Raw genomic sequence first — 24,836 nt, 5'->3', positions numbered from 1 at the left:
ATTATATGACATGGTGCCTATTCTTGTTCCCAGCAAAAATCTTGCACAAAAAACGTTCATCTCTCACACACATGGCAGGCAAGCAGACAAGTAGGCAGGAGCTCAGCCCTTGGGTAACTACATTTGCCTAGGCCTACTTCAAACTCTTGTTGAGCTAGAGAAATGCAGCATATGGTTGTTTTAAGCAGAATGCCCTGACTGCAGCTAACGTTAACAATTTCTGCATCTTGAAGAGAACACAGCGGCTGTAAAGATTAACACACAAGCTGTAGAAGTGCAATGAAGAGGAGCAGATACTTACCTAGGATGGCATTCTTCTCCACTTCCAGCAGGTCTAAGGCCTTTGCAAAGGTTTCCCCAAACCTGGCCACCATCTCTGGCATATACAGATTGTTATGAGTCCTGGAAGAGAGGAGGATGTTGCACAGTCACAAGTTGCACCTAACAGCCGCTTGGCAGCAGGAAGCCACCATCATCTTACGAACAGCTCCTGTGTCTGGTGATGAGGAAGGCGAGACCATGCACTTGTGCATGGGATCCCCCTTCCTTACCAATAAAATCGCTCTACTCTCTTGGGGACATGGAGAAGTCTCCGCTTTATCACACAGAGGGTACCAGCTGCCCCACACAACAGTTACCCTCTGTTCACCTCACCTCAGCCCTTTGAAATACTGGCTGCAATGACACCCTCAAAGGCCACAATCGGAGAGAGGCCTTGGAACCCGCAGGCAAATTCTGCTTCTAGCAAACTGCTCTGCACCCGCTGAGCAGCAAAGGAGAGGCCATCCCACCTCTGAAAGACACAGAGTGCCTCTCCGAGGAGGGATCACAGTCCCTGCAATGGCAGCTGACGCTGGAGGAATATAAAGCTCTTAAGTGATGTGCTTGTATGCTGTAAGCAGCTGTGTGGCAGAGAGATGACCCCCTGAAAAGGAGAACAGCTCTGCATTGTCCACACCACGCTGCCAGGGAGGAACCTCTGTCCAGCCCCAGATGGCTTCTCTCTTGCCATCAAGGCTATCACAGGGTCCCTCACCTGCTAGATGTGTCATCTGAGTGGGGGTGGGGTGGGGAGAAGGGTCTCTGTCTCACCTACCTCTCTCCTTTGAGACCACAGACCTCCACTCAGGGCTTCGGCAACTGCACACAGCACAAATTCTGCAGCCAAACGGCCCAACAGCCTCCGCCAACATTGCAATGCCACTGTACCTGCTGCTAGAGGTGATCAACGGTAACTCAGTATCTCCCTCTAGAGCAGCGTTTCCCCCCAAAGTGTGAGGGTACAGGGGTAACAAAGGACTAGGACGTTGGGTGGCAGGGGCAGGCCTCTCAATTGCCCTCCAGAGTCTCATCTTTCATTTTTAGAAGTCTCTAAAGGAAGTCTCTATGCTTGTGAAGACAAAACCTTCCAAGAATGTGATCAAAGTGCAACCAATGCAGCGATGTTTGCCTGAGCTTGCAGACAGCCTGGAACAAGGGGTGCTAACAGAGGCTGCAAGAGAGGAGAAGCATCGTATTATGAAGACTAAGTGACGACGTGTTTTGGCAAAAGCCTGCAAACACTATCTAGAGGACTTTATTGTTTAATCATTTGTGCTATCCTGACTATACTAACTGTGAAGAGAATGGGGAAATGCTGCCTTAGAGGTCTTATACATCCCAATATGGCAACCAGAAACCTTTTCACAGCACTGAATGTTAACACTTACAAATATGTTGTTTGCTAAGCCTGGTTTGAAAACTTATTGCTGTAGCTAAGATGGCTTTTGGGTCGGACCCAAACTAAAGTATTTGATCAACATCAGAATAGGAAGCACGGGATGCATGGTTGTGGAGCATGCATAAACCGAGTATGAACGCCACAGCTTGGCCTCTGTAAAATACCATATGCCTTCCTTGAAGTGCAAGGATGAAGCTCTCAGCAGTAAATCAGAGGATCATGAAGATCCCTGCTGGTGAGGCCAGGTGTGCCAAGAATACTGGTAGTCAGTTTCACCTCTGCAGTTTGGTGCTACTGAGGAATACTCTCATTACATGACTTACGCTAGCTCACAGAGGCCAGTCTTTTGAAGCATATCTTGAAACTAGGCCAATGCTGTTGCATGTGCCAAAATAGAATTTTTAAAATACCTACTATCAAAAACTAACGTTGAATAGAATTTAAGATCTGAAAATAGCAGTGAACAGATAGAAAAATTATTGCAAGTTATTCAAAGTTTTATTCATTATGTTATTCATTTAGTGCCCTGTAGATCTCAATGTTCATCTTACTATCTTATGATTTTACCAACGTATGTACTACCACACATTAGGTTTGAAGCAAGACCATTTAACATGTGACACATTAATCAATGCAGGATTTTAACTGGTGTGTTTTAATGTTTCCAGAATGATCCAATATAATAATTACTAGGACCCTTGAAAGCCAATCTGGATGTGGAGAATGTTTACCAAGGCCACATGAGCATTACGTTTTTTTAAAATCCAAGAAAAACAGTGAAAAACCTTTCCCCTCAGCAGAAGCTTGCCCCCATTGCCTTCTGCAGTCCCCATCCCACCCCGCAAACTGCTGCCTATTTACAATGTTTTCCAACATACTCTCCCCATCCCTTTCCCATTCTGCCAGACTGCTCTTTCCCTCTAGGAGTCTGCATTTTAGCAGTATTAGGATGGCCTCTGCAGGCTGATTAATGAAGTCCTTACATGCCAAATCACAGAACAGTCCCATAGCTGCATTCAGGCTAACCTGTTTCATTCACTATTGTGCATAAAGATCTCATGGGACCAGGAGACAGCAGGTGAGCACAAAGGGTCTCATGAGATCTCTACAAAAGGAACCATTAGTCTGGTTCAATAATTTCTAACAAAATAAAAACAGCAACAAAACAATAAAAGCTGAAGTGGTTAGGGAAAATGAAGTACCAAAGGGAGTAAAAGGAGGTATTCTGCATTTAATAGGTAACAGAGAAAAACTATATATATCCAATATGATGCAGATATGAAGCTAATATAACTGTTAAGCATGGATTCCCTAAACAGAAGATTTCCATATATTTAAGCTACTTACATGCTAAGGGTATATAATGAATTGTTCATCTTCTCAAGGGCATAGCAGAGAATGTTTAACACACTTAAGTTACCTTTGTGCAGACTGTGAGCTGTATCCACAGCTTTACCTGCCACACATTGAGCACAAGGCACCATGCAAAACCCCCAAAGAACAAGTGCAACCATTTACTTGACATTCTCATCAATGCAAGCTACCATAATTCACAGTAGTGCTGCGATGTGGTCTAAGACAGCATAGGCAAGGGCCTACTCAAGCTCATATTTGACTCCCCTCCCATTTCCTTTTTTTAAAATTTGAATAATTGTGCAAGCTAAGTTCACCTGAGAGCTGTTAACATAAAAAGGTGGAAGCTCTTGGCCTTTTATCACAATAGCATCCAAAAAACTATGTAGTTATGGATTGGCTACCGTAAGCTCCATTAGGCAGAAAATTGTGCATTAACTGGTGCCATTGCCATGAAATGCTTGGCAATTCATCCAAGTCAAAGGAAAATGTTTATTTAGACAATTCACATGCCACCCTTCGATATAATTATTTCCAGGGTGGATAAAGATAAAAATACAGATTACCATGGTCAAGGCTCAGTATCTCTATTAGATACATTTTTAACTGGTCAGCTAAAGAGCTTCCATGTGGGCTTTACAATAAAATAAAACAAACCCTAATGATTTCACTTCCCATCCCTTGTTTAACTCTCTTTTGATTCTAGTAGATGACATCACCTCCACTGCTAGTCACAAGAGCATATGGTGCTGCCATTATAGATGAGTTCAAAGGCTCACCTAGCCTAGTTTCCTGTCCAAAAGTTACCCTATTTCTCGGAGAAGGCACACAAGAAGCCAGGCAAATAATGTCCTTGTCACAGATCTCCATCTTTTTTGGGGGTGGTGGAATTGGAAGTAATAACCAGTTTGAGAATCAGAATACACACTGTCACCCATTTTTGTTAGATGTCTGTTGTCTATGGATTTTTGAAACCACTTATATACTGTTAGCCATAACAGCTTCAAAGAACATAAAAACACAAGAGGAGCCCTGCTGGATCATACCAACAATCCAACTAGGCTAACATCCTGTTCTCAAAATGGCCAGCCAGAAGCCAATGGGAAACTGAGTGCAAGCAGGACATGAGTGCAACGTTATTCCCCTAACAATTGGTATTCAGAGGCATGTTACCTCCAATACTGAGGGCAGCACATAGTCATCATAGCAAGTAGCTACTAATAGCCTTCTCCTCCATGAAAAATATATAATCTTCAAGAAGACAAAAATGGGGGAAAAATTTCTCGTGGCAATTGCCCCAGAGTGGCTGGAGCAACCCAGCCAGATGGACAGGGTATAAATAATAATATAATAATGCTGTTGATAACCCACATATACCATGACTGTCAGGATCGCTCCTTGTTACGGTTTCACAAGTGCTGCCATTTTAGCGATCAGGGAACAGGTCATCACAATGTTCCCCAGACCACCACAAACAACTTCACTGAGTAAGGTTGATTTGCACTCTCCTCTCCAATTTCTATCTTCAGGAAGAGTAAAGAGACCATGCACAACAACAAGGAGTGGAGGCAGCAAGCTGTGTTTTAATTTTATGTTCAATGAAATTTGGGAACACCTCCTCCAATAAGAATTCCCACAAGTAAGTGTGTCGGGCTGTTAACCAGAAGGCTGGTGGTTCAAGCCCACCCAGGGACAGCTGTGAACATGATTCCTGCACTGCAAGGGATTGGACCAGATGACCCTCAGATGACCCTTCCTTACAAAATTTCAATATGCAAGAGCTGAATTGGCTCCAATGAGGAAACACACTGCTCAGAGTACGTAGCATTTTCACTACGAGACTGTTATCAAGCTGAGCTGACCCACCTTATGAGCGCAAGCAAGTTGTCAAACAGTTTCAGGACCTGCACAGAGCAGGGATTACGGTAGATTGGACTGCCATTAGACATGTACCCAACCACAAATCCTCCAGCCTTCGCCTCTTCCAAGGAAGCAGGCCAACGAGCCCGTTTTATAACGCCCAGAATGGTATACACACAAAAGCTTATCTGTAGGGAAACAAACAAAGAAGGAAAGGTTCAAAGGGTTAAAGAGAAAGAACAACAAGAGGCCGAAGGAGTCACTTTCCTTGGAACTTCTCAATATAGCAACTAGGTAAGACTGCTTTCTGCCTCTATGAAAACCTTGGGCATGGGAGAGAGGAAGGAAATCTGGCCCTTTGGGGCTGCCTACTTGGCCCTCGGGAGCCTCCCCAGACCACAGCTCTCACTGACCCTGTTCAGCATCCTCCTCAAGTGGTTTTGCTTAGTTGGATATGTGTCACTGAATGCCTTTTGCTTGTCTGATTGGACAATGAAAAGATGCACGTGGGGCTGTGTGTATAAAAACCTCTGACAATGGCTTCAATTTATTTATTTGCTTGTTTTATTTCTATATACCCGAAGGTCTCAAGGAAGGAGATTCCAACTAAACAACAGGAAGAACTTTCTGACAGTAACAGCTGTTAAAACAGTGGAGCAGACTCCCTCGGGACGTTGTGGACTCTCTTTCACTGGAGGTTTTTAAGCAGAGGCTGGATGGCCATCTGTCATGGATGTTCTTGTTGAGATTCCTGCATTGCAGGGGGCTGGACTAGATGACCCTTGGGATCCCTTCCAGCTCTACAGTTCTAGGATTCTATGACTTTTATGTAGCTGTACAGCAGAACCCATCTGCTATTTGACTGCTTTTAGTAGTTCAGGATTAAAACAAGAAACAAAACTAGCTGTTGGTTAGGCCATGTCACTTATAAATTCCTTTGTAGGAGGTCCAGCCAAAACAATATAGATAAAAGAGGCAGAAAAAACCCCACTCTAGCTCTCATTCTCGAAAATGTTCCAGATCCCAGATGTTTCAGCTTTTCTTTTTTTCCAGTGATGATATATGCTCAAAAAGTCCTTTATGAAATAGCAAAGACTACGCATCTACTGAGCAAGGAGAAATAGTCCAGAAAACAGCTAAATCCCCCTTCTCTAAGGCTCATGCTTAATAACTACTTACTCTAGAACGGTTTAGGCCACAGGGATCTTCCACGGCTGGGTCTGTAAGTTTATTATCAGCACCAACATAGCGGACAAACTCTTCAGGATTCGTCAGGACTCTTAACAGAAAGAGAAAGAGAGGAAGAAGTCAGATTCAGCGTGAGAGCTGTGTAAGATTATGTTGCCAATGGTTAGCATGCCGAATCTCATGATCTGGATTGCTGGTGTGATTCTTGTACAGGGTATTATTAAATCTTACAGCCTAGCACTGTAATTCCCGCCTGCCCCCACTGTGCTACATTAGAGAAAGAACGGAGGAAGTCCTTGCACCTCCTCATTTCTTCAGACAGCCACAGGTTTGTGACAGGAGACATGAGTTCTTCCAAGAAAACCTTCTGCCGTGGGTAGTCCTTAAACTGGTTGCTGACGAGGACCAGGGCTTCCATGAGAGCGCACTTCTCCATCTGGGTCAGGAGTAGCTCATTGGAGAGCAGCTGCTTTACATGGTTATACAGCATGTCAAAGTTTGGCTAGAAGAAACAGAGTCAAGCAAAGGTCAGTCAACTGACAGAATCACACAAAACTCGACTTCTTGAATACATGTGGAATTCCTACACAGAATATATGGTGGGAGACTGCTTTTGTTCGAGGCAACGCCATGCATTATTTGATTTAACATTTCTATCCCGCTTTCCCAGCAACAAATGTTCAGCTCAAAGTTGCTTGCAATAATCACAGTAGCATGAAAAATACAACCAACATTGCAATCACTATAATATCAAATGCAATGGCTATAAATAAAGCAAATAAAGGCAATGAATTGATCAAAACAATTAATACAATTCAATAATGTAATAGTAACTCATTGTATTGCCAGGATACTTCCTAATCACATGGAACCTTATTCCAGAACAAAAAATGGATTAGCTGTGCCAGGGATGCTAACTTGAATAAAATACTGGGAAGGGGGCACATACTATTTGAATGGCAATGCCCATCAATTTGGGGGGAACGGCTCCCTCTAATATTTTATGGGGGGAAGGGATCTTGGCCCCTAGGAGTTGGCTCCTTTGAGCTGTGCCCTGTTGGTTATGGCATCTGCAGAAACCACAGCATTTCCAGCACCAAATAGTTAACATATGGAAAAAAACAATTAGGTTTCCCAGATGCATATGCACTGGTGCCTAAAAATACGTGTACAATTGTGAATGGGATGTTTACACATTTGCTATGGAAACCACCCAGTATTTTTCACCTCACTATGTGTGAAGCTGTATTCAGTTGCTGCTTTAGGTTCTTAGCTCTTGTAACCACATGCTGAATCTTATATATACTCCACCCCTATGTTTTCCAGCCTCTACCACAAGGACTTCTCTCTTCTGTGACTAATAATAATATTACGTAATGTATACTCTGCCAATCTTGCTGGGTTCCCCCAGCCACTCTAGGCACCTTCCAGCATTTATAAAAACACAGTAAAACGTCAAATATAAAAAACTTCCCAATACAGGGATGCCTTCAGATGTCTTCTAAAGCTCTGTAGTTCTTTATCTCCTTGAGATTGGATGGGAGGGCATTCCACAGGGAGGACGCCACTGCTGAGAAGGCCCTCGTGGTTGAAACAATCAAGATTGACTACCAAACACTAACAACCACACATAGAACAAACACAGGAGCTTTAAACCACAAGGGGAATAACGAAAGCACACACACACACCCCCCGCTCCGGCCCACAACACACACCAAGTAGCTCCATGACATATAGAAAATTCAATAAAGTACCAGGACAAGCTGAGGGTAATCCCGGCACATCTTGATTATTGAGGAACAGGCATGCCTTCTCACATTCTTCACTGCACGGGTCCTTGGGGCCTAGGAGAATCAGTCAATAAAGCTTGAGGATTGCATTTGGCTCTGTAAATTTTAACAGAATCTGCTGTTGGTCATACTTAGAACCACAGAGTTGGAAGGGACCGCAGGGGTCATCTAGCCCAACCCCATGCAATACAGCATGTTCAGTAGCTTTTTTGTAGGTATTAAACAAAAAATTACCACCCCAGGTCAAAAGCCCTCTTAAAACAGGAGCGTTTTCAGCACCTGTCAAAAGGACAGTCAAAACTCAACACAACAAGCCACCCTGGGCAGGCTAAAGGCACAGGCTCCCCATCAAAGACCACCTGACTTTCTAATGCTGACTGAACCCTTAACAGCAAGCCTCTGGTGACCATCAATCCCAAGGTGTGGGAGAGGTATGCAGGAACATCTGCACAATATTTTCTGCTTTGGCTAGTTACAAGGAGGGATAAAGGGATAAAGAGCACAGCACTGAAATCTCACCCTTCCCCACCCCTGGGTAACTGGAAATGTTGCTCAGTCACCATTCTGCTGCTGATATTTTATTTGGCTTTGCTGACCCATTCATTTTCAAACCTACCTTTACAGTCATATGGGCTGAAGACTTAGACTTGCTTTTTTTTTTTTAAAGTGAAAGCTGATATTCTAAGGAAACCGAATTCTGTACCTAATGTAAGATTCTGTAACACTTGCTCAGAATTGTGGAATGCACAACCTTTTGTTATGGTTCTCCACCCCACCCCCATAACACTGTTTAAATGCTTCATATAAGCATTGCCTATGTGGCAAGGATGCAGTTGCTTATCAATCACATCCATGTCAACTGCATCCATAGAGAACCAGTGAAAGACGTGTGTGGTCAGTACTGAAATGTACTTCCCCCAAGGGTCCCGTGAAAGAACTGGTATCCAAGAATTTATATATAGAATTTTAGTCTATAGTGCCATTATTGCATATAAGCATGCTACTTTGCTATGTGGAAGTTTAATCCATGCACCTATACATTGTACAGTATGGCCAAAATTATCTTACCTTACTTTCTTCTACAACTTCAAAGGTAACAGAGGCAAAGAGCTATGGGAACAAGAACAAAAGCCACTTATCAATGGTTCATGCTTTTGAATGTGCTGCATACCAGTCACTAGTTTATGAATAGCTGTTCCAAGTCCATGAAAATGTCTTTATCAGAGAAAAGTTTCTTATTTTCTATTTCAACACAAGACGAGGATTCCATCAGGTAGGAGGAGGCATCCCTTAATAGTGACAAGACCAGCACTGTGTTCAGATCTTAAACATATTTTACCCAGGGAATTAAGTGTATCACAGTTCTTCAGTGTTCTCCATTTTGAGAACTGAGGGGTCACCTGTAAGCATGAAGGTAGACTAGCAGTAGTACAGAATCAAGTACCAAACCTCACCAGCTACTAGAAGCAACACAATCTCCCCTTGAACTTCTAGTATTTAAAAGAAACAACCATATATTTTCTAAGTATGTCTCTGCAATGTACATATACACATATAAATAGATGCAAACACACACACATATGTACATATACATATATACATACATATGTATATCTGATACACACACGCACAAACTTTAAAATTCAGCCACATTATTGGGGGGGGGGGTGTTCTTTAGTCCACCAGAAAAACCTGGCATGCTGGATATGGGTCACCCCAACAACAAAAATTGTCCCTCCTAGGGCATCCGTTCTCTAGAATGATCAGAGAAAAATGTTTAGCCTCCCTAGATCTATCCTATGAAATGTTTACAGGTAAGGATCTACACGGTATCACTTTTAAAAGCCTCATCATATTAACAGGATAAAAAACAGGGCTTGCCTTTGAAAGAACATCTGGCAGGTATTCTGGCCTGTACGTGACAAATGGAAAGAGTGCCGAAACATTAGAAAGGACACAGGACAGGATGAGAGGATCCTTTGTTTCATAGCTGAGGACAAGTTGTAGCAGTTCTATGCCATCGGATACTGGGATCTCCTAGGAGAAAGCATAACAAATTAACACAAAGGTATTTCAAGCCATGAGTGGGAGTTAAAAATGACTAGCCAATGATGTGATAGAAGTTTGAACCAGTGCTTGTCTAGGCTCATTATAAACAGAGAACTTTATCATTTCCTTTTCTGTAGAGCTTTTGGCGACATACTTGCACAAAGTCAAAAGCATTTAGCAATATCAGCAGAGCTACTGGCATACTGAATCGTTTATAGTCTCTTGTTCAACTTTTAGCATCACAGTAGAGAGCGAGTCTCATGGATTCACTATTTGTGATCTGTGCATGTTCTAATACAGGATCTACCCCCATCTGAGCACTTTCCAGAATAGCAAAGACACATTTTGAGAAGAATTACTTTACCCAGTCAGACAAAAGTCACAATCACAAAACATCAACATTGTGATGACTGCATTTGAAATTAGTGACACGTGTTCCTGCTTGTTTTTAAACTGGCGGCAGAACTGCCCATCACCAAGTTCAATTCACACACTATATTGATAATGTATGAATATTTTGCAACATTTGATCCCACAAAAGCAGCTCCAACAGAAGGGGATGTGGGAATGGAAATATTCATCTGAGGCAGAACTTCCATCCAATTTCAGAGGCAGAGGAACCAAAACCTAGGCACGGGGGAGAAGTTTCGTAGTGGCAACCACGCTGCAAAAGCATTGTGTGAATTAAGTCTTAGTTTTATTGTTCAAGTTCTACTGCTGGAAGCCTTTAAGTATGGCAAAATAAATGTCAGGAAAAATGTAACCACAAAATTATACATTCATTACATTTACATTCTACCTTTCCTCCAAAGAGCTCAAGGTGGCATACATGGTTCTCCCCACTTTCCACATACAGTGGTACCTTGGTTCTTGAACTTAATCTGTTCCTGGAGTCCATTTGACTTCCAAAACGTTTGAAAACCAAGGTGTGGCTTCCAATTGGCTGCAGGGGCTTCCTGCACTCAAGCGGAAGCAGCGTTGGACATTCGGCTTCCGAAAAACGTTCGCAAACCGGAACACTTGCTTCCGGATTTGCAGTGTTCGGGAGCCAATTTGTTCGACAACTAAGCCATTCGAGAACCAACGTACCACTTATTTTATCCTTGCAACAATCCTGTGAAGTAGGTCAATCTGAGACAGTCTGACATTCTAACCCAAGGGTGTGGCAAGTCACACTGGTGTGGCAGGAGATGATGGCAAGTGTGGCGGAAAAATTCAAGGGCAATCAAAGAAACATTTAAAGGTCTTATGTAGCTGCATTATTGTATGTTTTCTGGATGTCTCATGATTATGTTATAAAGTAGTTGTGCTCTATGTTATAAATCAAGTGCTGCTAGGAGTTGCTTCTTTTTCTTTTCCAATATACCAGTATTTCTTATTAATAAAAGAGTTGATGTGGTGCCAGCAATTTTTTATTCTGAAAGTGTGGCCCAGAGGAAGTAGTTTGAGAACCACTGTTCTAACCACTACATCACATTGGCTCTTTTGCTCTTCATAAAAATAACAGAGCTTGAAAGACTTCTTTAAGCTAGTATTTTCCAAATAATATGTGCTACTGTAAATGTAATATAATGTGGTCAAGTTAGCATCCCCACTCCATGCTCTTCAAGAGACACTGTTGTCACAGCAAGCCAGCCGAGGCAGGAAAAAATGAAACATCAAGACTACATACGTCCTTTTCCATGAACCGGAACATCGGGCTAACGACACTCTCCAAGAAAAAGGTCATAGCATCCCACTGCACAAAAGAAACTGAAAAGATGGAGCAGAGGCCTTCGCCAGTTTTAGCTATAAGAGGAAGAAAAAGGAAAGCATTAGAACACTTCCAGATTTGTAGCATTGTAGGCCCCTATCTTTCGACAAGGATTATCTTTCCTACACCAGTGTAAAAAGTTCTCAAAAAGTCTTGCCCTATGAAACCCCCCTCCCCAATCCAGTTGTTTGGTAGCCTGTTTACAAGCTGTTTTTACTAAAAAATGAGCTTAAAAATGTAAGAGTAGGGTTTGCATTTCAACCAATATCAGGTACTAACCCCCTTGCCCTCCAGCTGGAAGGCCTAGGCTGGAAAAAATAATGAGGAATTGTTTGGGTGAGGAAAAGGTAAAGCAAAATGTCCACCACTGCTGGAGACCAAGCCTACTTCCCCTCCCATTAAGGAAACTTACAGTTCACGGGTCCAATATCAACCGGAGTGGACAGCTGATATTTCAGCCATTCTCCAGCCATCTGGAAGCCAGTTCGAGGGTCCAAGCGACATGCCATCCTTATCACCTCTCCCTGTTGTGCACGGAAAGCTGCCAAGGAAATTACACATGAAAGGTTTGGTTTCAAAATGCTTTTAAATTAGAGGGGCGTCTACTGCTACAGCTCAAATGATATAGTCATGTAAAAGGCAGAAGTAATCACCACAAGGAGTGTCCAGGTGGCAGCTGCTTCTGCTTGTTCACTTTAACAATTGAACATTAAGTCAGATGAAGGAAGATTTGGGATGCAGACACTTGAAGGAAGCACACAATCAGGGCATGAAGGCAATAGATTGTGCTCCAGCAACTAGGATCCAGAGGCATGTTGCTTCTGAACCCAGAGGGCCCACTTATCTACCATGGCTAATAATTGTTGATATACTTTCATGAAACTGTTTAGATTGAAGGCATGTGGGGACCTTTCACACTGAAGCATCTCCTTCTGCTCTCGAATGGCCCATTCTGAGATTCTGTTAATGCCATTCAAACTGAAGAGCATAGGAGGAAACTTCCAAGTTATCCTCCAAAGCGATGGGTTTTACTAGAACAAAGGTAACTTACAGTTGAAGAAGCAATTAAAGTCTTCATCACTGTCAAAGTCGAAGTGAGAATATTTACAACTGGGGCTGTCTGTCTTGGAAGGAAACCCCACCTGCAAAAAGAAGGGATGTCAGATTCAAGAGATTGAGTGGGAAAATAGTAATTTCACAGAACTCTCCCACTGGAAGAATTCTCATGTGTGTTGCAGCAAAACATTTTCACGAACTCAGCTTGTTGAGCCACACAAATTTCAACTAGGATATAACTATGCAAGTGGCCTTATGGTATCTACTTATGTTTTTAATCTAGAATAAGTTTATGCAGCAAGACTTCTAGGGGTCTGTCATTTCAGAATAAAAAAGCATGGAGGGGGGAATAGGTTGTCCCTTTGGGACATGATCTGCACTAACCGAAAGGGGGGATAAATTGTTATTCTTCTGTCTTCTGGCTGAATCAAAATACCCAATGAAGGGAGATAATGGGAGAGACCTCCACCGGCATACCAGCAGCCTTCCAACTATTCCTCAAGATTGCCGCTCCACACTTGGAAAACCAAAGGTCTTAAGAACACTGTAGAATTAAAGACTCTCATAGCACCATACCTTCACAAGATTAGTCATACATGCTCGCAGGTATTTTGGAATCATAGCCAACAACAGAGGATCACGTGACAGGACTTCGTGCCGAAAAAGAGCTCCCCATGTGATCTGGGTGGAAGAGCGTAGGAACTAGGGGAAAAACAAGGAATCAATCTATCAAGCTAGTAATCTCCAACTGTAATGCTCAAATGACAATAGTGATCCACACTGATCCTCTCAAGCTTAGGCACTGGTAAATACTCCCAAGCTCAGCTGAAACCAAGCAGCAATTACTTCCAACAAACACATGCCAAAACAACTGAAACCTTTGTTCAACACACACACGCCACCGTTTGCTACTGCAAGCTGGATCTTCATGAATGCTGGACGGCAGGAAAGAGCATGCCACATCACTTGACAGAGTTTCAGAGAAGAATACAAGTATGCAATAGTTACTATCCTGAGTTACATAAACAGACCAAATCAGAACTGAGAACGAAGTGTTTAAGGTTAAGCACCATGCTGCTGACAACAAAGCCTTTCTTCCATTGAAAGGCACCTAAAACATTTTCAATACACAGGCACAGAGCACAAATGGCTGTTTTTATACACAAGAGGTTGGAAAACCTTCCCCTTTACCTACCTGGCTGGGGTGGGTTGTGAAAGCTAGAAATGACTCGAGGTATTTTCCAAGGTTGACAGGTGTTTCCACATCTGAATCAGAGCCCTGTTGAGAGGGGAGGCAAACTTCAAAGGTGGATTCAGATGACAAGCTGCCACATGGCAGCTGCAGAAAAACTAGTATGGCATAGTGCAGAGCTTTTCACACTTTTCATGTTGGTGACACACTTTTCAGACACGCATCATTTTGCAACACAGTAATTCAGTTTTACTATTAAACCGGAGGTTAAACTTGTCAGTTGGCATTTCTTAGTACAGAAAGTGTTCATCTGATGTGTAGAGATCTTTCTTATTCTAATTTATTCAAGAGGGTCCTGGAAGCTTTTCTGTGTGAAAGAAACAAGCAGAAGGTTCATGATGTTTCGCTTATTCCTTCAGAGAAGCTGAGTACAGCTGGCTTAAACTGGTTCTGTTATCTTTTCTGTCAAGGTCATGATGACTATAATAGTAAGGCCAGAAGGAGCCTGGATCTCTCTTTTTGTCTCTCTTTCCTTCTGGTGTGGTGTTCGGTATATAGTGTTAAGGTTTAGACTTATTGTAAGTTATTATACATTTAAGTCAAATCTGCTGCAACTGGACTTCTTATGGACAGTGCCAATCCCCAATGTATTTGATTTGTGACCATTATGCTTATTTACCTTCAGTAGCAGTAAAGCTCTGCTGGATGAAATACAATTGCCTCTGGTCTATTTTTTGAGAATCCTGCAATGTGTTTAAGTTTTTACTCTGCTAACTATATGTTGGAGTTCTGCTCTGGATCAATCCTGAGTAGAATTCCATGATAAAACTAACCCCTTTCCAGCCCCGGGAGGAGCACAGGAAGTGTTCATGTGACACAGCTACACACTGCAGCCAACACACTAATGTGTCACGACACACAATTTGGAAAGCTCTGGTGTAGTGGTTGGCATGTCAAACTAGGACCTGGGAGAACAGGGTTCAAATTTCCACTCAGCTATGAAGTGCACTGGAAAGAGATGGGAACTGTATAGAGTAGTTCAACCTGGGGCATGAGATTATGTAACAGCCACTGAATAACAGTCTTGGAAAACTGCTTTGTGATGGAAAACTCACCACCAATGCATACAGCTGACTACCCAAAGAACACAAGACTTGGCAAAGTCTCTTTAAGAAAACATAGTGCTTCTCTACTAGGCCTTCACCATCTGCTGTCCTGAAAAGTACAAATAAAGCAGAAGTCATGTATCACTATGAAATACTGTAAACATCAGTTTATGGATTTAACTTAAGTAGTATGAAACTTTAACAAGAAAACTTACTGGATTAAGTACCACATGTATCAACTCTATTGTGTCTATCAATAGGACACGAAGGAGAACACTAGAAGCAAAGAACTATCTTAACTGAACTGTTTTATAGCACCAGATCTTCTGACAATACAACATGCTTCAGGAGGAAAGGTGTGGCCATTACTACACCAAAAAGGAATGGGCGGAAATCGTCACAAAGTAATTTTACCACATCAATTTTCAGTACCTGTGCATGGCGAAAGAAACACCTAGCATCCAGTGGCCTAGTCTGATGTGGAAAATGCCAACTCACATCATTCTAACAAAATCACCTTGAGATCAAAGGCAACATGTGACTACATCTCAAGTGGTGACTGCTGTGGGCGATATCCAAAAGTGATGTCCTGCTTAAGCAATGGGCTCTGCTTGTGTAAAATGGGACTTCTCCTTCCTCTCATTTGCACTGCAGCCTCCTCAGCACACCCAAAATCCACCTGAGGGTTTGGGGGCACTCTCTATCAATCTGGACTTGTGGATCATGGCTGGAATAGGAGGCATTCTATGGTGTGCTCCTGGTACCTTCATCCAACTCTTGAGCCACTGGCTAAGATTTATGAGCTCCACAATCTAGTTTGTGCCAAAACTAAGAGCAGCTTCTTTCCCTTGGGAAGTCATCATGCGCTCACAGAAGCGGATATTACTCACTGGGCGGCAGAGAAGATGTAGTGCATGGCAACATCCCCAAACAAAACCATCAAGGGCTTGCGATCATCCAGTTTCCCCTGAGCAGAAAACAAAGGAGATCTTTGTCACAACATACGAAATTAGCTCTTCAGCATCAACTAGCAGCTGCCAGTTCATTAGTTACCACTTATACTACATGTCAGCTTTCTTTACAGATGTGACCAATAGAAACCACAAATGCTGCTACAGGTTAACGTGTGATAGGAAATGGAACAGTAACTCATCCAGTGCTCAAAGGGCAGACGACAGCTATCATACTGCAGAATTCATTCTCCCTGAATAACATGTCCCTCAAATCAAAGAGGGGTAATTACCATTTTTTTGCTCTATAAGACTCACTTTTTCCCTCCTAAGAAGTAAGGGGAAATGTGTGTGCATCTTATGGAGCGAATGCAGGCTGTGCAGCTATCACAGAAGCCAGAACAGCAAGAGGGATTGCTGCTTTCACTGCGAAGCGATCCCTCTTGCTGTTCTGGCTTCTGAGATTCAGAATATTGTTTTTCTTGTTTTCCTCCTCCAAAAACTAGGTGCGTCTTGTGGTCTGGTGCGTCTTATAGAGCGAAAAATATGGTAATTGCAGTGCAGAACAGGACAGGACAAAATCCTCAGTAGACAAGATATAACTTTGTGGCCTTACCCTGCTCATTCCTGGATTATATCCATAAATATATTCATATCAAAACAACAACAACACCTTGAAGGGGACAGAAAAGAGAAACTCACTTTTCTGCTGACCACGATCAAGAGACACTCTGCTGCTCCCACTTGAAGTTCTGGCTCATTCAAGAGCAGACATAGCATCTCTAGCAGCTTGCAGTTATCTGCTGTGATGTGGCTCATAGCCACCCAGTCAATGTAGCCGGCCAGAGTATTGAGTGCTGCTATCCCTACTCGACAACTTGCTTGTGCCTGTGAACAGAAAGTAATTGAGAGGTTATAAACAGTCAATACTGGATTCTGCAATCTACTTCACACAGTCCCAAAAGAACAATAATACTTTGGCATCACTGACAGCAGATCCTATGGAAAGGTGAAAATAAACAGCTTTTTGTTTTTTTTTAATAAGTTTTGGTTCTGATGCAAGTCATTAAGTACTATGAGAAACTTATTTCTCCTATAGATACAGAGGAACTAAGTAGAAATAAAGTTGACGCAGCTCTACGAAAGTTTCCCAGCATGCTTGTGAAAGTTAGTTTGGAAAAATCGGTTTAGGATGAATGGGTTCTCCTTCTACCTCTGCCATTACTCTCTCCACAAATAAAATGAGCAGTTTCTCCATATTCTTCACAATTACTCCATCAAAGGTAACTGCTAACTTATATGGGACAACCACAGTTCAGCAATAGACTGCTAGCTCAGCACAATGAACAGCAGGGGGGGAAATGTGCCTCTTTGTTCTGGCTCCACTTACTTTTGATTCCTGTGTTGCATCCATTTTCTGGAAAGAAGAATAAGGAATGAATGAGCTACTGACATGTTCATGGCTTCTCACTACTAATTCCCACCCCATCATTATTATCGTCTATATTCTTCTTAAATGAAACAAGTTGAACAGCCCAACTACTACAACATTTCAAGTTCATTTGTTTCACTTTGAGGGGTAGATCACAAAATCAAGTATATTGCAATAGCCAAGATTAGAGTTTACATATCACCTCTTCCACCCTGCAGAATTTAAGCAGCAGCAGGGTTGCTATTGTAGACTGAGGATCTCCAATCCTAACCATGCAATCCTAGTCATGTTGTTTCAGAAGTCCTAATGAATTCAATGGGGCTTGCTCCCAAGTAAGTGGGGTTAGGACTGCATCATAAGCCAAAAGAAAAGAGACTTACCATGCGTCTGTATTTGTTTACATTCTGCTGCAAGGCGTTGAGCAGGAAGCTAAAGATAGTCTCCATGTTCTGGGTGAGAGTTTGCTGGATATCACGGCGTCGCTGGGCTGGCAGAGTCTGGAAGGTCACCACATCTTCTGCCAGTCGTAAAAGTATGAACATCACTAACTCTGTCTGAGTCTCCTAGAGTCCCAAGCAAAACAAAAAATGCAAATAGACAGAATGAATACAGGAATAACCTTGTGATCTTTGAAGAACATATTTGGATAATGCAGGAGGAGTGCTCATATGCATTACGTCTGTATACTTTGATATAATTATATCCTACAAGTTAAGCCCAGAAAAGATGCAGCAATTCGATTGTAAGATGTATTTCATACCCCCTGTTTGGAGAGAGTGTCCAGCTCATTTAACAAATCAGGCCAGTGCTGGGGCCATTCACGCTTGATCATCTCTACTACAATGCGAGAGAGAACATCTTTAATGTGACTTTCTTCTTCTAAAATATTCTGAGTACCCTGTAAATGAAAAATTAAAGTGTTAAAAGACAGAAATTTTAGATAATCCAATACCTAAAGGTAAAGGTAAAGGTAAAGGTGCCCCTGCCCGTATGGGCGTCTTGACAGACTCTAGGGTTGTGCGCTCATCTCACTCTAGAGGCCGGGAGCCAGCGCTGTCCACAGACACTTCCGGGTCACGTGGCCAGCGTGACAAGCTGCATCTGGCGAGCCAGCGCAGCACACGGAACACGTTTACCTTCCCGCTAGTAAGCGGTCCCTATTTATCTACTTGCACCCGAGGGTGCTTTCGAAACTGCTAGGTTGGCAGGCGCTGGGACCAAGCAACGGGAGCGCACCCCACCACGGGGATTCGAACCGCCGACCTTTCGATCGGCAAATTCTAGGCGCTGAGGCTTTAACCCACAGCGCCACCCACATCCAATACCTACCCCGCAGCAAAAGCTTGCTATAGACACATTCCAGACCAAACAAACTTCACATGAAATTTGCACCCCATCCTAGCCTATCATACCTTGGGAGCCTCCATGAGCCAAGGTAACGGTTGCTTCAATAAAAATAGATCTATCAGAAAGGGACAATCTGTACTGAGACAGATCAGTAAGCTTTTAGTTTTGTTATTAATTATCCTCCAAAACAGAGGTTCCCAAACTGTGGTCTGTAGCTTTATTATTGTGGCTTGTGACATTTCTGTGGACTTGTGGTCGAAGATGGCACATCCATCACATGAAGTACACATATTGATTTTTTATTGTATTTCATGTACTTCTATTCCTTACGTAGTATTTTACTGCATTACCATTTGCATGCTATGGATTTCAAACTCTAACACAATACAAAACAATATATAAGAAGTAAAAGAAGCAATTAAAATGCAATTAAAAATCATGCCGCATCTAGCACAACACATTACAATTGTCACAGCAGGCAGAAAAATCATCAAGTGGTCTGTCAAAACTCTCAGCAACTGTCAAGCGGTACATTGGGGAAAGGGAATTTAGGGAATCACTGCTCTATAATGTCAGATAAACTTTTTCTTAGTGGAACTGAGGGCCATATGACTGAATTGTCCCAGGAGGACAACTTAAGTTGCATTCCCCACTTGAAGGTCTCACAAACATGAGCACCCCCTTCCACAGCTGATTTATGGGTTCTCTCTTTCTCACAGGTCAAATAGAGCGACACAACTGCAAAGGATAGAATGGAACTGAGGTGGTCTCACGTGCCTTAATGGAGACAGCCCCCATGACAGCGGGGGATTATCGGTGAATGAAAAAGAAAGATGAGAGAAGGTAAATCATCCTTGCAACTTCCCCCCAGAGATGGGGGGAATGGGCTTCACTCGCAGTTCATCTCGGTACCCAGCTCTTGCTCCAGCACAGAATGTGGGAGGCAGAGAGGCACAGAGTGCTAAAGCACTTTCCCTGGGAAAAACCCTCCTACGCCGCCATTAAGAATCAGAGGTTCTCCATTTAATTGGATCCTTAATTGGCTTTGAAGTACCGGCATGTGATGGGAAAAGGCTGCAACAACATACTGCTGAATATACCAGCTACATAGATCAAAAGTTTGAATTGAGATTAAGATTTCTTTGGTGTGAGAGTCAGCTGGGGAGAGGGAAGCCCACAGTTTGTTTATTCTAAGCTTCTTTTATATATTTATGATTTGGCAACCCTCTCTGGAGTATAAGATAAAAAAAATATTTACAAGTGAGGAAGGGGCACTAGAGTAATATTGATATTAACAAGCAAAAATGGAAACTGCATGTGATCTGAAATGAAGAAAGGAGAGGGAGCGGAACCTCAAACTCGCTTCCTTGAAGTACATTCTATTACTAAAAGAAATAACTCAGAAATTTAACTTCATGAACAGCTTGACTCACATTGGATATGAGCTCCATAACGTTGTTCTTCAAAAAGACTTTCTCAAGCCGACCCATATTGTTCCACCGGAACCTGCCCAAATAAAACACAGAGGCATCATCTTTACAATACACTGAGAGCATAGCTAACATGGCTAGGGCAAGAGAGAAGTTTGGTTCTCAAATTGTCTCACACTACTCCACTGGAACCTGCCCAATAAAACACACAGCGAAAACTGAAGTGTGTGGGCCTCTAAGTTTAGAGAAAAAAGATAGGGAGAAGCAGCATGGTAGATGTCTGTAAAACTATGCATAACATGGACAGAAGTGGATCGAGAAAGTATTTTCTCTTTCTCCCTTAATCGGAGGCTACCCAATGATTGGAAGCAGATTCAAACTAGGCACAAAAAGGTAATTCTTCACACAGACAATGCACTTATAGAACAAGATGTGGTGGTGCCCCCCAATTTAGATGGCTCTACAAGGGAATTAGACAAATTCATGGAGGAAAGGATTTTCAACGGCTAGCACCCACAACAGCTAAATAGGACCACCAGGCTAAAAAGCAGTACAGTTGTACCTTGAAAGTCGAACGGAAGTCCGTTCCAGAAGTCCGTTTGACTTCCAAAACGTTTAAAAACCAAATCGCGGCTTCTGATTGGCTGCAGGAAGCTCCTGCAGCCAATCAGAAGCAATGGAAGCCCCGTCAGACTTTCGGATTCCAAAAGAACGTTCACAAACCAGAACAACCAGTTCCGGGTTTGCGGTGTTCAGGAACCAAAACGTCAGAGTTCCAGGGCGTTCAGAGGATCCAAGGTACAACTGTACTGGAAACCAGTTGCTGGGTGGCAACAGTGGGAAAGGGCTACAAGCTCTGCTTGTGGACTTCTCAACAATCATCTGGCTGGCCAATGTTGGAAACAGAACTCTGGACTAGGTGGCCTTTTCATCTGATCCAGAAAGGCTTCTTTTAAAGTCTCTGTCATCAACACAGTCCCCTCTGGAAACAATCAGTCATGAACATTACCTAGCACAGCTAAGAAACTAGGCAGGAGTCAATACTACACACACACACAGAGAGAGAGAGAGAGAGAGAGAGAGAGAGAGAGAGAGAGATAAGGTGGTGTTAGTTTGCTAGAAACAGAGAGGAGGAAGTGGAATCTCTAGACAGCTCAGCAAAGAGAAAAGTGGGATCTCCATACAATGGAGTGATCTCGTTGCTGAACTAAGACAAAAAATACTGATTATAAATTCCTTATTCAGTTTGTCACTGGGTTTCCCTTGCTATATATAAACTGTAGAAGTATTAACAACCAGAGATAATTATGGTGACAGGTGCACGCCTGATTTTCTGCTAAAAAGCTCTCAAAAGTTGCAATGCCACACCACTTGCTTTGCATTCACTTCCTTACTTCACCACATGCTCCAGAATCTGAAGACCAAAGTGTCTGACAATAGCAGTCTGCGTTTTCTCGGCCAACTTCAGTCCACAGGGAACACATACTGGGCTCTTTTCTTTAAACTCTTCACAGAACTGAAAAAGAGCAAGAATTATTTTTTTAAGCAAACAAGAACGTTCATATTTAATTATTTATTACATTTATATCCTGCCTTTCCTCCAATGAACCCAGGCATCCCACATGGCTCTTCCCCAACCTTTTATCCTTACCATAACCCTGTGAAGCAGGTTAGGCAGAGATGCATAACTGAAGGTTTGAACCTGGGTCTCCACAGCTCTAGCCTACCCATTATACCACACTGGCTCAAAAAATATCCGCCCTCCAAGATAATGCAGAGAAAGATGTGTGAGAAGGCCAGTATTGGTTTTCAAATAAATTGTTCCTAGAAAGGAAATCCCCTCACACTTGTTTTGAGAATATAAAGGGCTTGCTAAGGCAACAAAGCATATGGTACTGAAATGTGCACCAACTGTCAAAAATCTGAAGCATATAATGGTTTTGAATGCAACCTTTAGGGTTTATAACCAGTAAAACTGCTGTTCTTCCTACTCCTTTTTTCACACACACAAATCTCAGTGGACTCCTCCTTCCCCCATACTTGTGGGGGGGGGGGTTCCATGTAAGAACTGATAAGTTCTGTGCTACATAGACAACTGTGCACACATCAATTGTATCACGCCCACTTCAGCTTTATTTTGCCTGTCTTCTCTCTGGTAATTTCATTTATTGTGTCAATTCACAAAGATTGTAACCAAAACCATTCTTCCTCCACCAAGTTAGAGCACTTCTTCTCAATTGTCTATATACATTAATTCGTTGCTTTCTGCATCAACCTCAAGTTGCTAGAGATTACACTAAAGGCTCTCTGCTATTCCCTCATATACGGTAAGTCTCTTATCTCTCTAGTTTCTCTCACTGCTGTTTATGCCTCTTTTATTCTGTTTTCCTACTCCTGTCTTAGCTCATCATCCCACAACCATTATGCCACCAACATCTTTCCCCTCCTGGTTTAACACTCTTTGCAGAAATTCTGCTTCTCTGGGGCTATCCCAGTATCACCTCGAATGAAAATGGAAATGCAACCAATGTTATTCTACTTCATCCATGGTTGTGTCATCTCCTTTAATTCTGGGAGGGCTCTTCTGTGCGCAAAACAGAGAGAACCTATTCAAGTAGAAATACCAGGAAGGTGCAGTGGTTGGACCCAGTGGGTCCCCACTCTGCCACGAAGCTAACTGGGTGATCTTGGCCCAGTCACTACCTCTCAGGCTAACTTACCTCACAGGGTTGTCATCAGGACAAAATGGGGAAGAGGTAAACTATGTACACCACCTTGAACTTCTTGGAGCTGCCTTCCCCAGCACTTCTACTACTGGATAGATTTGGCATACTCAGGAACCAAATGTTTTGTGTCTTTTGTAGGAAATGCATACTTTTTGTGCATTCTGCAATGGGATATAAATGCAATACAGAAACAAAACAAAAAACTGGTGTGGCTTTACATGACCTGCATCTGTTGATTTTTAAATTGTCAGCGCAGCTGGGACTCTTGGGTGGGGGAGGGAGTGAGAGAAAGGAGGAGGAAGGTGGCAATCCCAATATAACAATCCCTGCCCCCCCCAAAAGCATTCTTTCCCCTTTTATATCTGCCTGCTTCTTGGGAGAAAAGCAATGACAAACCCAGACAGCATCTTAAAAAGCAGTGACATCACCTTGCCAACAAAGGTCCGTATAGTTAAAGCTATGGTTTTCCCAATAGTGATGTATGGAAGTGAAAGCTGGACCATAAAGAAGGCTGATCTCCGAAGAATTGATGCTTTTGAATTATGGTCTGGAGGAGACTCTTGAGAGTCCCATGGACTGCAAGAAGATCAAACCTATCCATTCTTAAGGAAATCAGCCCTGAGTGCTCACTGGAAGGACAGATCGTGAAACTGAGGCTCCAATACTTTGGCCACCTCATGAGAAGAGAAGACTCTCTGGAAAAGACCCTGGTGTTGGGAAAGATTGATGGCACAAGGAGAAGGGGACGACAGAGGATGAGATGGTTGGACAGTGTTCTTAAAGCTACGAACATGAGTTTGACCAAGCTGCAGGAGGCAATGGAAGACAAGAGTGCCTGGCGTGCTCTGGTCCATGGGGTCACGAAGAGTCGGACACGACTAAACAACAAAATCTGCCTTGCACTGTCGAGATCGCACCCAGCGGGCACACTCACACATTGCCACACTCCCAGGCCAGCGCGGAGAGTCCGCGGAGGAGGCAAGGGGTTTTTTTTTGCTCCCGCTCACCGCTGTAGGAAGCCGGCCATGCAGGATGCTCAGCCCCCTGCAATGGAGAACCCGGCCACGTGGGCCCCAGGGCGGGTGAGGGGGCAGCATGGCCGTGGAGCTACACCACACTTCGGAGAAGAGAGGCCGAGGCTCCCCACGGCGGGGCAACCCCTTTCGAAAGCGGAGAGGCCTCGGGGGGCAGAAACCGCCGCAGTCTCTGCTTTGCATACGGAAAGCCAACGAGGCACGACCTGCATCCGGAGGAGCGGCGGTGCGAGGGGCGCAGGCTGGCGCCGGCCATGTGTCTGCCTGCCTGCCACCCATCCCGGCTCCCCTCAGGCAGCCCCCCACCCCAAAAGCAACCCCGCGCCCGGCCTCAGGGGGCTCTTCGGGAGGCGGAGGCGCGACGGTACCTTGAGGGCCTCCAGGCGGTACCGCTGCGTGGAGGCCGGGTCCATCATCACCGTCACCGCCTTCACGAGCTGCTCGCAGAGGGTGCTCACCGGGTCCCACGACATGGCGCTGCGGGGCTGGGGTGGGGGCAGGGGGGAGCGGGGGGGGGAGAGGAAAGCCGCTGTTGCCCCGGGCAACCGGGCTCGGGGAGAGTAAGGGGAGCAACGCTGCGCCGGGTGCGACGGCCAAAGTGGCGCAGTGCGCAGGCGCAGGCGACCCCGGCGACCTTTTTTCGCACACGCTTCTTAAACGCCGGCCGTGAATGCGATAGTAGCTCTACGGTCGTCATGTAGAGATAGGAAAGTTTAGAGAGGCTTCGTTGTTTGACATGGAACTTTCGGGTTACTTCAGGATCGCTTTTGTAATCTTTTTTTTTTTTTTACTTTTAGCCCACGCATCTTTCTCATAAAGTAAGACTTGAACTAGAAATAACACCCCTCTC

General features: G+C 43.6%; 1 protein-coding gene across 2 annotated transcripts in view; it reads right to left on the bottom strand.

The window, feature by feature from the left end:
• Positions 1-24,619, bottom strand: part of XPO5 (exportin 5) — a 35,076-nt gene extending 10,457 nt beyond the window's left edge. Inside the window, exons 1-21 of one of the 2 annotated variants that reach the window (XM_082216226.1) lie at positions 24,355-24,619; positions 21,621-21,742; positions 20,230-20,302; positions 18,210-18,347; positions 17,830-18,012; positions 17,408-17,434; positions 16,720-16,905; positions 15,958-16,034; positions 15,077-15,176; positions 13,965-14,048; positions 13,346-13,471; positions 12,765-12,855; positions 12,126-12,254; positions 11,633-11,748; positions 9,793-9,948; positions 8,980-9,021; positions 7,876-7,965; positions 6,424-6,623; positions 6,113-6,212; positions 4,940-5,121; positions 302-402 (exon numbers count right to left, since the gene is read on the bottom strand). In XM_082216226.1, coding sequence (XP_082072352.1) covers positions 302-402; positions 4,940-5,121; positions 6,113-6,212; positions 6,424-6,623; positions 7,876-7,965; positions 8,980-9,021; positions 9,793-9,948; positions 11,633-11,748; positions 12,126-12,254; positions 12,765-12,855; positions 13,346-13,471; positions 13,965-14,048; positions 15,077-15,176; positions 15,958-16,034; positions 16,720-16,905; positions 17,408-17,434; positions 17,830-18,012; positions 18,210-18,347; positions 20,230-20,302; positions 21,621-21,742; positions 24,355-24,459 — 2,428 coding nt within the window. In that variant the 5' untranslated portion in view covers positions 24,460-24,619. The remainder of the gene's footprint in view (positions 1-301; positions 403-4,939; positions 5,122-6,112; positions 6,213-6,423; positions 6,624-7,875; positions 7,966-8,979; positions 9,022-9,792; positions 9,949-11,632; positions 11,749-12,125; positions 12,255-12,764; positions 12,856-13,345; positions 13,472-13,964; positions 14,049-15,076; positions 15,177-15,957; positions 16,035-16,719; positions 16,906-17,407; positions 17,435-17,829; positions 18,013-18,209; positions 18,348-20,229; positions 20,303-21,620; positions 21,743-24,354) is intronic. The other variant, XM_082216227.1, reaches the window with a different exon arrangement.
• Between the last annotated feature and the right edge of the window lie 217 nt (positions 24,620-24,836).

This window comes from Podarcis vaucheri (assembly GCF_965113315.1).
Source record: "Podarcis vaucheri genome assembly, chromosome: 3".
NCBI classification, from domain to species: Eukaryota; Metazoa; Chordata; class Lepidosauria; order Squamata; family Lacertidae; genus Podarcis; species Podarcis vaucheri.
This window is presented reverse-complemented; position numbering and strand designations above follow the sequence as displayed.